Here is a 13,919-nt window from a genome sequence, read left to right as displayed (position 1 = left end):
AGCTGAGGCTGTCCGCAAACCGCGATCCTCAGGTCTTAGCCTCCCAAATGCTGGGATTACAAACATGAGCCACCATGCCCGGCTTTGGTCTCTTCTTATTGAGGCTCTAAAATAATATATATGAAAATAACTTTATACTTGTTTGTGTTAGGCATGCTCCAAGTAGAAGGAGCAAATTTTAATCTAATTTCAGATTTTTTTTCTTTGTACATGCAATGACAAGGGACCACTTGTGGATTAGTCACAGGAGGATTCCAATTAAACATATCAAACTTGTTGAGTGAGTGGCAAGTGTCATGAATTGAAAGGTCATTTTGAATTGCATTTCTTGAGTTCATTTTTCTGCCACCAGGGGTCAGTCCTGCACCAAGACCCTCTCCAGGAACGCCTACCAGTCCCAGCAACCTCACTAGTGGCCTGAAAACACCCACAACACCTGCTACTACCACGACGACGCACAACCCTCTGGCGAACATCCTCTCGAAGGTGGAGATCACCCCAGAAAGCATTCTGTCTGCTCTTTCCAAAACCCAGACACAGTCGGCTCCTGCACTGCAAGGTAAACTCAGTATGTCAGAGGGACAACAAATTAGAAAATGTGAAGGCTGAGCCCGGCATGCACGCTTGTAATCCCAGTACTGGGGAGGCTGAGACCAGAGGGTCGCAGTTTACAGACAGCCTCAGCTACTTAGGCCCTCCGCAACTTAGTGAGACCCTGTTTCAAAATTTTAAAAAATACGAAATAGGGCTGGGGATACAGATCGGAGGTCAGATGCCCCTGGGTTCCATCCCCAGACCCACACTAAAAAAAGAAAGAAAATGTCAGAACTGAAAGAGACTTTAAATTTTATCTAGTGTAAGCCAGGTTTATTGGCACACACTACTGGGGAGCTTCTGGGGAGGCTGTGGCAGGAGGATAGAAAGTTTGAGGCCAGCCTGGGAAACTTAAAAAAACATAAAGGGTTGGGGATCTAGCTTAGTTGAGCAGCACTTTCCTTGCATATGCCAGCCTCTAGGTTCAATCCCTAGTGCCACATAAAAGAAAAAAAGAGCCAGGCACAATGACACACACTTGTAATTCCAGTACTTGGGAATCTGAGACAGGAGAATCACAGTTGAGCTCTTCCACAACTTAGTGAGACAAAAATTAAAAAGTAAAGAAAAATAGGGCTAGGGGTGTAGCTCAGAGGTAGAATGCATCTGTGTTCAGTACCCAGTACCACAAAACAAAAAAAGGAGGGGGTTATCATCTAGTTTAATCCTTTCCCTTCAGGTAAGAAAACTAAGGCTCAGAGAAGTAATATCAGCTGCTTAAGGGCACACGCTATCTGGTCAGTGATGCACCAGACTAAAAACCAAATTGCTTTCTTTTTTTTCTTTGTGGTACTGAGGATGGAATCCAGGGGCCTTCTACCTTCAGGCTACACTCCCAGACCTATTTCATATTTTATTTGGAAACAGGGTCTCTTAAGACAGCTGAGGCTGGCTTCGAATCCACGCAGTCCTCCTTCTCAGCCTCCCAAGCGCAGGGATTACAAGTGTGCACCACCATGCCCAGCTTCTTTTTCATTCTTAAGACAGGGTCCCACTAGGTTGGTGAGAGCTTACTTGTGGAAGCTGCCATGCTTGGCCTTCTGTATCTTAAGACAAAGTTCACTTTAAATAAAGAATAAAAAATAGGGCAGGGGGTGTAGCTCAGAGGTAGAATGCCCCTGGGTTCCTTCGCCAGACCCACAAAAAATAATAATAATAATAAATTTGGTGCTTGAGCCAGGTGTGATGGCACACACCACAGAATTACACACTTGTAATCCCAGCATTTGGGAGGCTGAGACCAGAGGATTGTGCAAGTTCGAAGCCAGCTTCAGCTACTTAGTGAAGTCCTTTGCTACTCACTGAAACCCTGTTTCAAAATAAAGGATAAAAAATAGGGCTGGGGATGTAGCTCGGAGGTAAAATGCCCCTGAGTTCCATCCCCAATAACACACACACACACACACACACACACACACACAGAATAAAATATAGGGCTAAGGGTGTAGCTCAGAGGTAGAATAGTCCCTGGGTTAAATCCCAGCTCCACAAAATAAATTTATATATTTGGTGCTTGAGCCAGACATGGTGGCACACACTTGTAATCCCAGAATTAGAGAGGCTGAGACAGGAGGATCAGTTTGTGGCCAACCTCAGCTACTTAGGCCCTTCGCAACTTAGTGAGACGCTGTTTCAAGAGACATTTTCTATAAAAGAACACCCCTGGGTTTCCAGTAACACACACACACATGAATTTGCTGGGGGTGTGACATGTGCATGTGTGCCATGTGCTGAGCACTTGGGAAGCTGAGAGGATTATCACAGGCCCAAAGACAGCACAGGGTAACTCAGTGAAACCCTGTTTCACAATGAAAAAAATAATAAAAGGGGATGAAGTGTAGCTCAGTGGTAGAAGCCCTCAAGGTCCAGTCCCCAGTGTCACCACCAAAAAAATGAAGATACAGAGAGAGACTTTGTTACACAGGACTATTAAGTAATACACTACAGCACAACACACACTGAACTGCTAGTTTTAGGGACTGTTTGTATTTGAACAGAACTACGCATGTTTTGGCAAAAATGAGAACCTCAGGAAATAGTACTTTGTGAAATAATGGAGTGTCTACCACCTTTCACTCCCTTTATAGAATAAAGTGGAATTCTCCTAAACTTCTCAAAGGACTGTATTCAGCAACATAAGCAGATGTATTTACTCAAAGACCATCAAATAAATTTCTGAGAATTTAGTTCTGGAGCCAGGCGTGGTGGTGCACGCTTGTAATCCCAGCACTCGGGCAACTGAGACCAGAGGATCATGGTTCACGGACAGCCTCAGCTTCTTAGTGAGGTCCTCCGCAACTCAGTGAGACCGTGTTTCAAAATCAAGAATAAAAAATAAGGCTGGCCGGGCATGGTGGCGCACACTTGTAATTCCTGCGCTTGGGAGGCAGAGGCAGGAGGATCAAGGCCAGCCGCGCTGGTTTAAGAGACCCTGTTTCAAAAATACAGAAAATAGGTCTGGGAGTGTAGCCCAGAGGTAGAAGGGCTTCCAGGAACCCCAGTACCACCAAAAAAAAAAAATAAAAATAAGGCTGGAGCCGGGCGTGGTGGCGTACGCTTGTAATCCCAGCAGCATTCAGGAGGCTGAGACTGGAGGATCACCATTCGCGGACAGCCTCAGCTACTTAGTGAGGCCCTCTGCTACTTAGTGAGACCCTGTTTCAAAATAAAGAATAAGAAATAGGACAGGGGGTGTAGCTCGGAAGTCAAATGCCCCTGGGTTCCATCCCCAAACCCGCAAAAAAAAAAAATAGGGCTGGGTCCCAGGCTTGGTGGTGCATACTTATAATCCCAGCATTCGGGAGGCTGAGACCAGAGGATCATGGTTTGCAGACAGCCTCAGCTACCTAGTGAGACCTAGCTTCAAAATAAAGAATAAAAACTAGGGCAGGGGTTGTAGCTTGAAAGGTCGAATGCCTCTGGGTTCTATCCCTAGACCCGCCAAAAAAAAAAAAAAAAAAAAAGGGCTGGAGGTGTAGCTCAGAGGTAGAATGCCCCTGGGTTTCATCCTCAGTACTGAAAAAAAAAAAAAAAAAATTTTTTTTTTAGTTCTTATATTGTCTGTCAGCCTTATTGACAGATTTAACAGAAAAGAAAGACTTCATGGCTTGTTAAGACTGAAGAAAAGTAATGTTTAGTAGTAAAAGGTAATTTTACTTACTACCAATAATCTTGAGTAATATCTATCTCTAATAAGATGGTCTTTTGGAGAACTTATCCTACAATATCTGTAAGATATACTGAAATATCTTTGTGTGTGTTTGTATGTTACTACGGATGGAACCCAGAGGCATTCTACCTTCAAGCTGCACCCCAAATCCTGTTTTTTATTTTTTATTTTGAAACAGGGTCACAGGGTCTCACTGAGTTGCAAAAGGCCTCACCAAGTAGGTGATACTGTTCGTGAACTTCAGTCCTCCTGTCTCAGCCTCCCAAATGCTAGGATTACAAGCACGCACCACCACGCCCAGCTCTGAAATATCTTTTTTTTTTTTTTTTTTTTTTTCAGGTCTGGGGATGGAACCCAGGGGTATTCGACCTCTGAGCTACACTCTCTGCCCTATGTTTTATTCTTTATTTTTAAACTGGGTCTCACTGAGTTGCAGAGGGCCTCACTAAGTAGCTCAGGCTATCTGTGAACCATGGTCCTTCGGTCTCAGCCTCCCGAATGCTGGGATTATAAGCGTGCGCCACCACGCCCAGCTCTGAAATATCTTTAATATTATGTAATTGCCAGGTTTGGTGCCACATACCTGTGATATCAGTACTTGGAAGGCTGAGACAGGAGGATCACAGGTTCTAGGAGAGAGACAGCAATTTAGCAAGACCCTCTTTTCAAAATAAAAAATAAATAGGGCTGGGGATCTTGCTCAAATATTGAATGCTCCTGGGTTCAATCCTTAGTACCAAAAAATTAAAAAAGAATGAAAAAAGAAATGGGTAAATAATCCCCAGCATATGATTGAATTTGTAGGATTTTCTGTTATTTCTTTGTTGAGTGTGTGTGTGTGTGTGTGTGTGTGTGTGTGTGTGTGTGTGTGTTGCACTGGAGATTGAAACCAGAGACATTCTACCTCCAAGCTATACTCCCAGCCCTATTTTTTATTCTTTACTTTTAAACAAGGTCTCACAAAGTTTTGGAGAGCCTAAGTAGCCGAAGCTGTCCATGAACCGAAATCCCCATCTCAGCCTTTCAAGATTACAAATGTGCATCCCACACACACCTCCCTCTCTCCCTCTCCCCCTCCCTCTCCCCCCCATCTTTGTGTGTGTGTCTGTTTGTGTGGGGGGGATATTGGGGGTGGAACCCAGGGCCTTCTACTTCCGGGCTATACTCCCAGACCTATTTTATATTTTATTTGGAAACAGGGTCTCACTAAGTTGCTGAGATCCTCACTAAAAGACATTTTCTGCTGGGTGTGGTAGTGCAAGTTTGTAATCCCAACATTCGGGAGGTTGAGACCTGAGGATCACAGTTAGTGGCCAGCCTCAGCTACTTAGGCCCTCCGCAACTTAGTGAGAGCCTGTTTCAAAATAAAGAATAAAAAATAGGGCAGGGGATGTAGCTTGGAGGTTGAATGCCCCTGGGTTCCATCCCTAGACCCATACGCAAAAAAAGTTAGCAACAAGCCGGGCATGGTGGTGCATCCCTGTGATACTTGGGCAGTGCAAAGGCAACCTTAACAACTAAAGCAAGGCCTCCACAACTTAGCCCTGTTCCAAAATAGAAATAAAACAGGGGTGGGGTGTAACTCAGAGTTCTATAGAATGCACCTAGGTTCAAGCCCAGCACCACAGACAGATACACACACACACACACACACACACACACACACACACACACACACTAGGCTAATGTATTTATTGAAAACATTATACCCTGTTCAAATAAAGTCCTGTATTTGTATATGCAAATTGAGAATTGTGTGCATCAACTTATTGGAGACAGTTGTAGAGTTTGGGAAGGAAAGTAGGGCAGGATATCCATTTGCATTTAGAGAAACATTTCTACAGATCAAACATTAAGAAATACTGGCCTAAAGTGTTGTTTTAGGAATAATTTTGCCTCCTTTCTTTTCCTGCTTTGCCTTACTTAAACTGTGAATGATTCTGACATTAAAATCTCTCCCTTCCTGTTGCCTTTGTGCCATTTAGAATTGTTTCTGAACTGCACTGGAAACATTTCAGTGATCTGCTCTCCTAAACTGATAAATCGGTCCAGTGTTTTTTGTGACATTTAGCCACTGCTTGTTTGGTCTGGATTTCCTTTGGCTTCAGATTTTAAACTCTGTTTGGTTCCCACCAGAATGAATGAGAATATTTAATAAGCCTAGATTGTTTTTAGTACATGGTAGGGCGTTGTTCTTTTTAACCCCTCTAATCTTTGTTTCTACAGGCCTGTCATCTTTACTTCAGACTGTTACTGGGAACTCAGTTCCAGCCAGTGAAGCTGCATCTCAGAGCACATCAGCCTCCCCTGCCAACACCACAGTCTCTACCATAAAGGGAAGAAATGTGCCCTCTAATACCCAATCTTTTATTACCAAAAGCTTCAACTATTCTCCTAATTCGTCCACTTCTGAAGTCTCTTCAACTTCAGCCAGCAAGGCGTCAATTGGGCAAAGCCCAGGGCTCCCAAGCACTACTTTTAAGCTACCATCCAACTCTCTAGGGTTTACAGGTACCCACAGTACCAGCCCCGCTGCGCCACCTACTGAAGTTGCCATGTGCCAATCCTCAGAGATCTCCAAGCCAAAACTGGAGTCAGAGTCGACCTCCCCCAGCCTGGAAATGAAGATCCACAACTTCTTAAAAGGTAATCCTGGCTTCAGTGGCTTAAACTTAAACATCCCCATCCTGAGCAGTTTGGGGGCCAGTGCCCCATCAGAGAGCCATCCCTCAGATTTCCAGCGTGGCCCTACTAGCACCTCCATCGACAACATTGATGGAACCCCCGTACGGGACGAGCGGAGTGGGACGCCCACCCAGGACGAGATGATGGACAAGCCCACATCCAGCAGTGTAGACACCATGTCCCTGCTTTCTAAGATCATTAGCCCTGGTTCCTCAACACCCAGCAGTACAAGATCACCACCCCCTGGGAGAGAAGAAAACTACCCCCGCGAGCTCTCCAATTCCGCTTCTACATACCGCCCCTTTGGCCTGGGCAATGACTCTCCCTTTAAACAGCCTGCTGATGGGCTGGAGAGACCATCTTCCTTGATGGACTCTTCACAGGAAAAGTTCTATCCAGATACTTCTTTCCAAGAAGATGAAGACTACCGAGATTTTGAGTATTCAGGGCCTCCACCTTCTGCCATGATGAACCTAGAGAAGAAACCAGCCAAATCCATCCTGAAGTCAAGCAAGCTTTCCGATGCCACCGAGTACCAGCCAGTTCTGTCCAGTTATAGCCACAGGGGCCAGGAGTTTGGGGTCAAGTCTGCCTTCCCTCCGGCTGTAAGGGCCCTCCTGGACTCTAGTGAGAACTGTGACCGGCTCTCGTCCTCCCCTGGGCTCTTTGGTACCTTCAGCATAAGAGGGAGTGAACCTGGGTCTGACCGGTCACCATCTCCGAGTAAGAACGATTCGTTTTTCGCCCCCGACTCCAACCACAATAGCTTGTCTCAGTCCAGCACTGGGCATCTCAGTCTGCCACAGAAGCAGTACCCAGACTCTCCTCACCCAGTCCCACACCGTTCCCTTTTCTCTCCGCAGAGCACCCTGGCCGCTCCCCCGGGCCCCCCGCCCACGTCGGGCGTGGAGAAAGTCCTGGCCTCCACCATTTCCACCACGTCGACGATTGAGTTTAAGAACATGCTTAAAAACGCCTCGCGCAAACCCTCGGATGATAAGCATTTCGGCCAGACGCCCGGCCAGGGCGTGCCCGGGGACGGCGTCGGCCTGGCCGGCCTCGCGCAGCCCAGCCTGGCCGCCGCCGCCCCGCAGCAGGAAGAGCGCTACCGCATCGAGACCCGCGTTTCCTCCTCCTGCCTGGACTTGCCCGACAGCACCGAGGAGAAGGGGGCCCCCATAGAGACGCTGGGCTACCACAACGCTGCCCACCGGAGGATGTCGGGGGAGCCCATCCAGACGGTGGAGTCCATCCGCGTGCCCGGGAAGGGGAGCAGAGGACACGGGCGAGAGGCCGCCAGGGTGGGGTGGTTCGACCTGAGCTCGGCGGGCGGCGCTTTCGACAACGGCCCCTCCAGCGCCTCCGAGCTGGCACCCCTGGGGGGCGGCGGCAGCGCAGGCCTCGCGGGCTTTAAATCCACACCGTACAAGGAGCGGGCGCCCCAGTTTCAGGAGAGTGTCGGCAGCTTCCGCTCCAACAGCTTCAACTCCACATTCGAGCATCATCGCCCCCAGTCCTCCGTGGAGCACGGGGCGCCCTTCCAGAGAGAGCCGGTGGGGCCGGCTTCCGCGCCGTCCGGCCCTCCCAAGGATCACGGCGGCCTCTTCTCGCCCTCTGTGGAGCTCTCGAACCCCTTCTCCAAGGAGGCCGGCCTGGCCCACGCAGCCCCGCCGCCGCCGCCCGGGGAGCACGGAGGGGTCCCCTTCCCCACCCCGCCCCCGCCGCCGCCCCCCGGGGAGCACAGCAGTGCGGGGAGCGCTGTCCCCTTCTCCACCCCGCCGCCCCCCGTTGACCACTCTGGGGTCGTGCCCTTCCCAGCCCCACCACTGGCAGAGCACGGCGTGGCAGGGGCTGTGGCCGTTTTCCCCAAGGACCATAGTTCCCTCCTTCAGGGGACCCTGGCCGAGCATTTTGGGGTGCTTGCAGGACCCAGGGACCACGGGGGCCCCACCCCACGGGACCTCAACGGCCCTGGCCTTGGCCTGAGCCTGCCCGCCCACTCCCTGGAGCACCTGGGCCCGGGCCATGGAGGAGGAGGTGGGGGAGGCAGCGGCACGGCTCCCCCCTTGGGTCCCTCTCACAGAGACACCGTCGGCCGGAGTGGTATAATGTTACGGAGTCCCCGGCCAGACTTTCGGCCCAGAGAGCCTTTCCTTGGCAGAGACCCATTCCACAGTTTAAAGAGACCCAGGCCACCTTTTGCTAGGGGCCCTCCGTTCTTTGCACCAAAACGCCCATTCTTCCCTCCCAGGTACTGACGGAAGCTGAGGGGAAGGCAATTTGAACAGTAGAGCATTGGAAGTAGGAGTTGGGTGTATTGTCGTTTTTGTTTGTTTTCCCTCCCTGATTTATTTTTTTATGATGATAAAGGGCCTCCCTTCCAAATTAAAAAGTTACCTGTGCTTACATTTTACTCTTCCACCCAGTCTCCTCCTGGCACTTACTACTTTCCCCAAGCTGTTTGTATCTTTAAAAAGAAAAGGTAAAGAAACAAACCAAAGCCACTTCGTTTGGTTGGGGAGTGGGGAGGAAAACCATCTTTACCCATCTACTGAAGAGTATTACTACATTTGAAATAAAACTTCCACCAGTACAGATGATGGCATGTGCAATGTTGGGGTGTTACTCGGGCCTGGCTGTGGCAGTCCGTGGAGCATCACGCCCCTTCCCTCTTCAGCTCAGTAACTGCTGGAGGAGCCTGGCTCCCTGCCCTGTCTGCCTTGTCCTGCTGACAGCCACGAGATGTAGGGGAGGAAATGTGGGAGACCTTGGGCCTTTCCTGCTTATTTTTCTTGTTTTGTTTTTAAAGGCATGTTGAAGTTGAGTTCTTTACCCTTCTCCTAAAATGTTACTTGTTTTTGTTTGTTTTGTTTTGAAATCAGCCCCTTTCTCCAGATCTCTGTGAGGCAGCAACTTTGAGGCAACATGAACCTCATTCTATCCTGGTACAAAGTTTTCTCCTTGTCCTTGGATGGAAGAGGGGCTGAATCTAATTTCAAAGTTAAAGTAAGGAGTGCCTTTACTCTATGAAGCTAAGAGAGGAACTACTGGTGGTGTGCTCTGACTGGCTGTCTTGTAATCGAGGGTCTAGGAAACACTTTCCAGTAGTTTCTGCCGTCTCCCACAAGCTCCTGCTCCTGCTTTTCTTCCTTGACTTTGTTTTTTTCCCTCAGTTTTCACTCCATTTTGGCTAGAGAGTCACACAGTTGACACTTGATAAAAAGGTTCAAGTGAAATATTCTTGTGCTTTTTAACATAAGTACACATTCGTTTTACCATGGTGCCTCCCTAATATGATACTCATTGGGGATTTTAAGCAAACATTAAAGATTAGTGAAAGGAAAATGTCCTTATCTTCCTTTTTCCCTTGCCCCTGTCTGTATACACCCTTTTTCTGGTATTTCAAAGAGTTTTAGTAGTATCTTTATCTTACACCTCTTTAAATGTGTCTTAGAAACATTCATGTCTTTACAGAAAATAGAAGGACCTGACAAATCCAAGCGACCCTGCTCTGCAGGTAGCACCTGTCACATCTCAAGGCTCCCACCCTCGATAGGAAGTAAAGATGTTTCTGTCATCATTTTACACGAGAGAGGACCACTGTCCTCCCCAATCCAAAGGGCCTGTTTGTGTTTTTATATCTAGTACTTGGGATAAAGATAATCACTATGCTTTGAGTGTTCATACCTTCTTATCCAGGGACACTGAAAATTGAATGCTACTTACAAAAACTTTTTAAATTTAGTATTTTAGCCCAAAGTACACCTCAGTAGAGCTCCAGTTAGACGAGTAAAACTGTGTCGAACTTTAGAAAGAATCTCACCAAGTTTCATATACTTTCTCCCAAGTTAACACAGTACTGACTGTAGAGAATTCTCCCTCTGTCCTCCAGTGGAATATTAAAGATGGGGGAGGGTGGGCTGTGCAGTGACAGAAGACAATTCTTTGTCTCAGAATAAATTTAACTTTTTTCAGAAAGAGCACTTAAACCAGGTATGTTTGGGGATTTGTGTGATGTATTCCACGTTATTTATTTGGGCTCGGCTCACCTTCTGTTCTGTGGTTAGGATGCAGCAAGCCGTTCATCTTCCTGTGCGCATCTGGTCGTAAGCCAGCTGGTTTTTTTTCTTTGACCCTCTCAAGCTTCTCTGCCCAGTAGCTTTCCCCCACAAAAATGCATGATATGTTGTTAGGGGGAGGGATATATAGTATAGTGAAGCAAAAAAGGTATAGTTACGCTGAGCCCTCAGACATTTGTTTAGTGGAAAAGCATAGGAGAGAAGAATGGGGATGGGGGTCAGGAGAATTCTATTTGACTTTCAAAACTGAGGGTTTTGTTTTTTGGTTAGTTGGTTTTTGTTTTTTCAGAAATTAAGTGGGATTTTTTAAATTTTAGAATAAAATAATGTGAATTCTTTTTGCTGCTCTTGTTTAAGCTACACGTAGTGTTTACTTGAAAAGGCTCTCTGACCATTTGACTATCAGAAAACGTGAGTATGTCAGGAAAATGGCCTCCTGAATGTTGAGGCAGGATATCTGTCCTCAGAAGCATGATGGCCAGTATGTGCAAGGGAGATGCTGTTGTACAGTTCAGAGATGGACTTGTAAGGGGTTGATGGGGAATATTTTTGTTTGGTTTAGTTTTTGCCACAAAATCCTCAGTGCACTTGTTTCAGGATGGAAGTGAGGATTTATATGAGACTGTCAGCTATTTTAAGGAAATCCGTCTACAGCAGTCAAAGAAGACAACCATGTATATATGTGATATAGTGAAACAAAAAGACAATTCTGGTATTCATAAACACGAAACAAAGGGGTTTTATTCTTTCTGTGTCTGTGATTTAAAACTCCATGACAATGCTCTGACTTTTGTATTTCAACCTGAGTTTGAAAAATAAATAAGATATTTTTCAAAGAAAGCGTAACAGTTGTCTTAGCGAGGACATGATTCATATGAAAGAATTTGAGAAGTTGTTACTAAGGTCCTTGGTGCTCACTGTAAAATCACAAAGAATCCTAATGAGTGCACTAGTACCACTTAAAAGTCCAGTGATTTGGTATCAGAAGTAGGGTCCTTAGTGTTTTGTTGGAGTTCCGCCTTCTGTCAGCTTACCTGAGAGTGCCCTCCCTGCTCCCCTCATCCTACCCAAGAGTGGAGGTAAACAGAATTTGGTTTGATTCCAGAGAGGATAAAATGAACAGAGAATAGGACTTTTATCCTTTCCACTGCCAGGAACATCGTGTTTGTGATGTATATGGTACAGCAAACCTATCTCCTATCTTGATACTGTGAATATGCTAAACTTCTTAATTGCAGAGAATTCACTATCAATCCTGGAGTTATCCATTCAAACAGAGTTAAGCATCAGCTGTTGCTGTTTTGAAGCCGCTGTAAATTATTGCTTCCTCCCTCTCCTCCCCCTCCTTTTTTTTATTTTGTGGGGGTGCCTGTTAAGATTAAAATTAGATATGTTGGATTGATATTCTCACGTGTTCGGTGTGGAAAACAACAAATACATGCTTTAGAGGCAACAAAAATGAAATCCTTTTGAAATGTGTATTGATATCATTTAATAAAACAACTAGTTCTAAAGGTTTGACATTTTTCTTTGAGACTGGGGCTTTGAGACCAAGGGCCCCTGGCTTCTCTGGTGAGTGTAAATAGGAGGGAACATCTCCAGGAGCTGAAACTGCTTTATGGAACAGACTTGTGTTTGCAAAGCCTAAGTTTTCTGCAGCAAAGATGCAACATGCTGAAGATGGAGCCAGCTACTGAGTGCAGAACGAAAAGCCTGGATAGCTCTCTGAAGTACAGCTGTGTCGGCCTTTGGTCTGAGGGCATGTGGGGAAGGGGGTAAGTGTGGTGTGTGGGCCCACACTGGGGCGCGCAGAAATGCCACAGACCACCCATCTGCTCCCTCATGGCTGCTTGCACTTTCTTCCAGCCATTCCTTTTTTAAAATGATCTCTTTATCCCTAATATGTGTTTCCTGTTGAATAAAGTACGGTTTTCTTTGTGGTGTGGTTGACTTCTCCCCTCTCACGTTGACCTCATCTAGCTGTCACCAAAGCCATCGAGGCCTCAGCCCTCCACAGCCTTCTCGGATTCCTGCTTGGTCCTTTGTATAGTTGTGTGAAGGTGGGGTGAGATCAAGATGTTCAGGGAGTGGCTGGTGGCAGAGTGGATGGACTGTGTAGATGATTATGTGTGTTTCAAAAGTTGTACAATTGTAAGCCAAGGTGCGTTTTATTATTTACTTTTATGTTTATTGTGGTACTGGGGGTTAAACCTAGGGGTGCTCTACTACTGAGCTATCCCTCCAGCCTTATTATTGTTGGTTTTTTTCTTTTAATTTTGAAACAGGGACTTGCTAAATTTGTGAGACTGGCCTCAAACCTGCAATCTTCCTATCTTCGCCTCTCAAGCACTGGGGTTTCAGGTGTGTGCCATCACACCTGATCCAAGAAGTAGTTTTAAAGCTAGCATAGGACTGGGGGGGGGGGGGTGTGGTGGGGATCCTCCTGGCCAGCTTCCCCACAGCTACCCTTGCTGCAGCTGTTGGCCACCTGTCATGCAGAAGCCACATTTAACCTTCTCTTACTCCATCCCTTTTCTCAGAACCCAGTAAGTGGAATGTTGGCTTTCTGAGGTAAAGAAGGATAGTCCCTGCATCTGGGTCGGGCTTGGGTCACTGGCGGGGTAGAAGGCTCTAAATAGCAGCCCTGATTACGTGAGGCCACATACGTGTGTCACAAGACACTTCAGAAATAGCAGTGGCCTAGGAACACACCCAGCAGGTAGGGTGTATCACTGTTCTGGCTGCTTCTGGAATCTAGCTCGCCCTTTCTTCCTTATCCCCTCAAGACTTGCCCACCTGATTCCCATCTCTACCCCTAAGGAAGCAGCACCTTATACTTCCTTGTTAGCCTTTCTGACCATGTTACTGAAAATGTGTAACTTCCTTCCCTAAACTTAGCCAATCGTGTGTAGCAGGGCTGAACTGCCTCGTGTGTAGACACAGCACCACACCGTCAGAATGGGTACGGGGCGTTTCTCATACTTGTTTATGAGTAACCAAAGACAAGTCTGGTCAGCTGCTGTGCACAATTGCTGGGTAATAACTCACTGAGCCTGCAGAGAAGGCTTGCTAGAGGGCCGCCAGCAAGTGATCCCCACTCTTATGTAAACATCCTGCTCCCTCTTCCCCCAAGTAGAAGTGTATACAAGCACAGGTGCTTGAAGGTAGCAAGGCTGATGGAAAACCAATCCTCAAAAGTTTCTGGTTTGTTTTTGCTTTTTTGGTATTGGAGATTGAACCCAGGGCATTCTACCTCTGAGTTACACCCCCAGCACTCTTTTTTTCATTCTTTATTTTGAAATGGTCTCACCAAGTTGCCGAGAGCAGCACTGAGTAGCTGAGACTGGCTGTGAACTTGCGATCCTCCTGTCTCAGACTCTCAGGTACTGGGA

At 46.9% G+C, this 13,919-nt stretch overlaps 1 protein-coding gene across 11 annotated transcripts in view; it reads left to right on the top strand.

Moving 5' to 3' along the window:
• Window positions 1-8,706, top strand: part of RPRD2 (regulation of nuclear pre-mRNA domain containing 2) — a gene marked incomplete at both ends in the record, with an annotated part of 69,057 nt that extends 60,351 nt beyond the window's left edge. For 3 of the 11 annotated variants that reach the window (XM_080690587.1, XM_080690586.1, XM_080690583.1), the window contains 2 exons: window positions 353-559; window positions 5,990-8,706. In XM_080690587.1, the coding sequence (XP_080546713.1) occupies window positions 353-559; window positions 5,990-8,706 (2,924 nt within the window). The remainder of the gene's footprint in view (window positions 1-352; window positions 560-5,989) is intronic. The other 8 variants (XM_080690584.1, XM_080690593.1, XM_080690591.1 and 5 more) reach the window with 5 other exon arrangements.
• Window positions 8,707-13,919: the final 5,213 nt, after the last annotated feature.

Source organism: Muscardinus avellanarius, assembly GCF_963383645.1.
Source record: "Muscardinus avellanarius genome assembly, chromosome: 3".
Classification (NCBI taxonomy): domain Eukaryota; kingdom Metazoa; phylum Chordata; class Mammalia; order Rodentia; family Gliridae; genus Muscardinus; species Muscardinus avellanarius.
The sequence above is the reverse complement of the archived record's forward strand: the minus strand, read 5'-3'. Positions and strand labels throughout refer to the sequence as shown.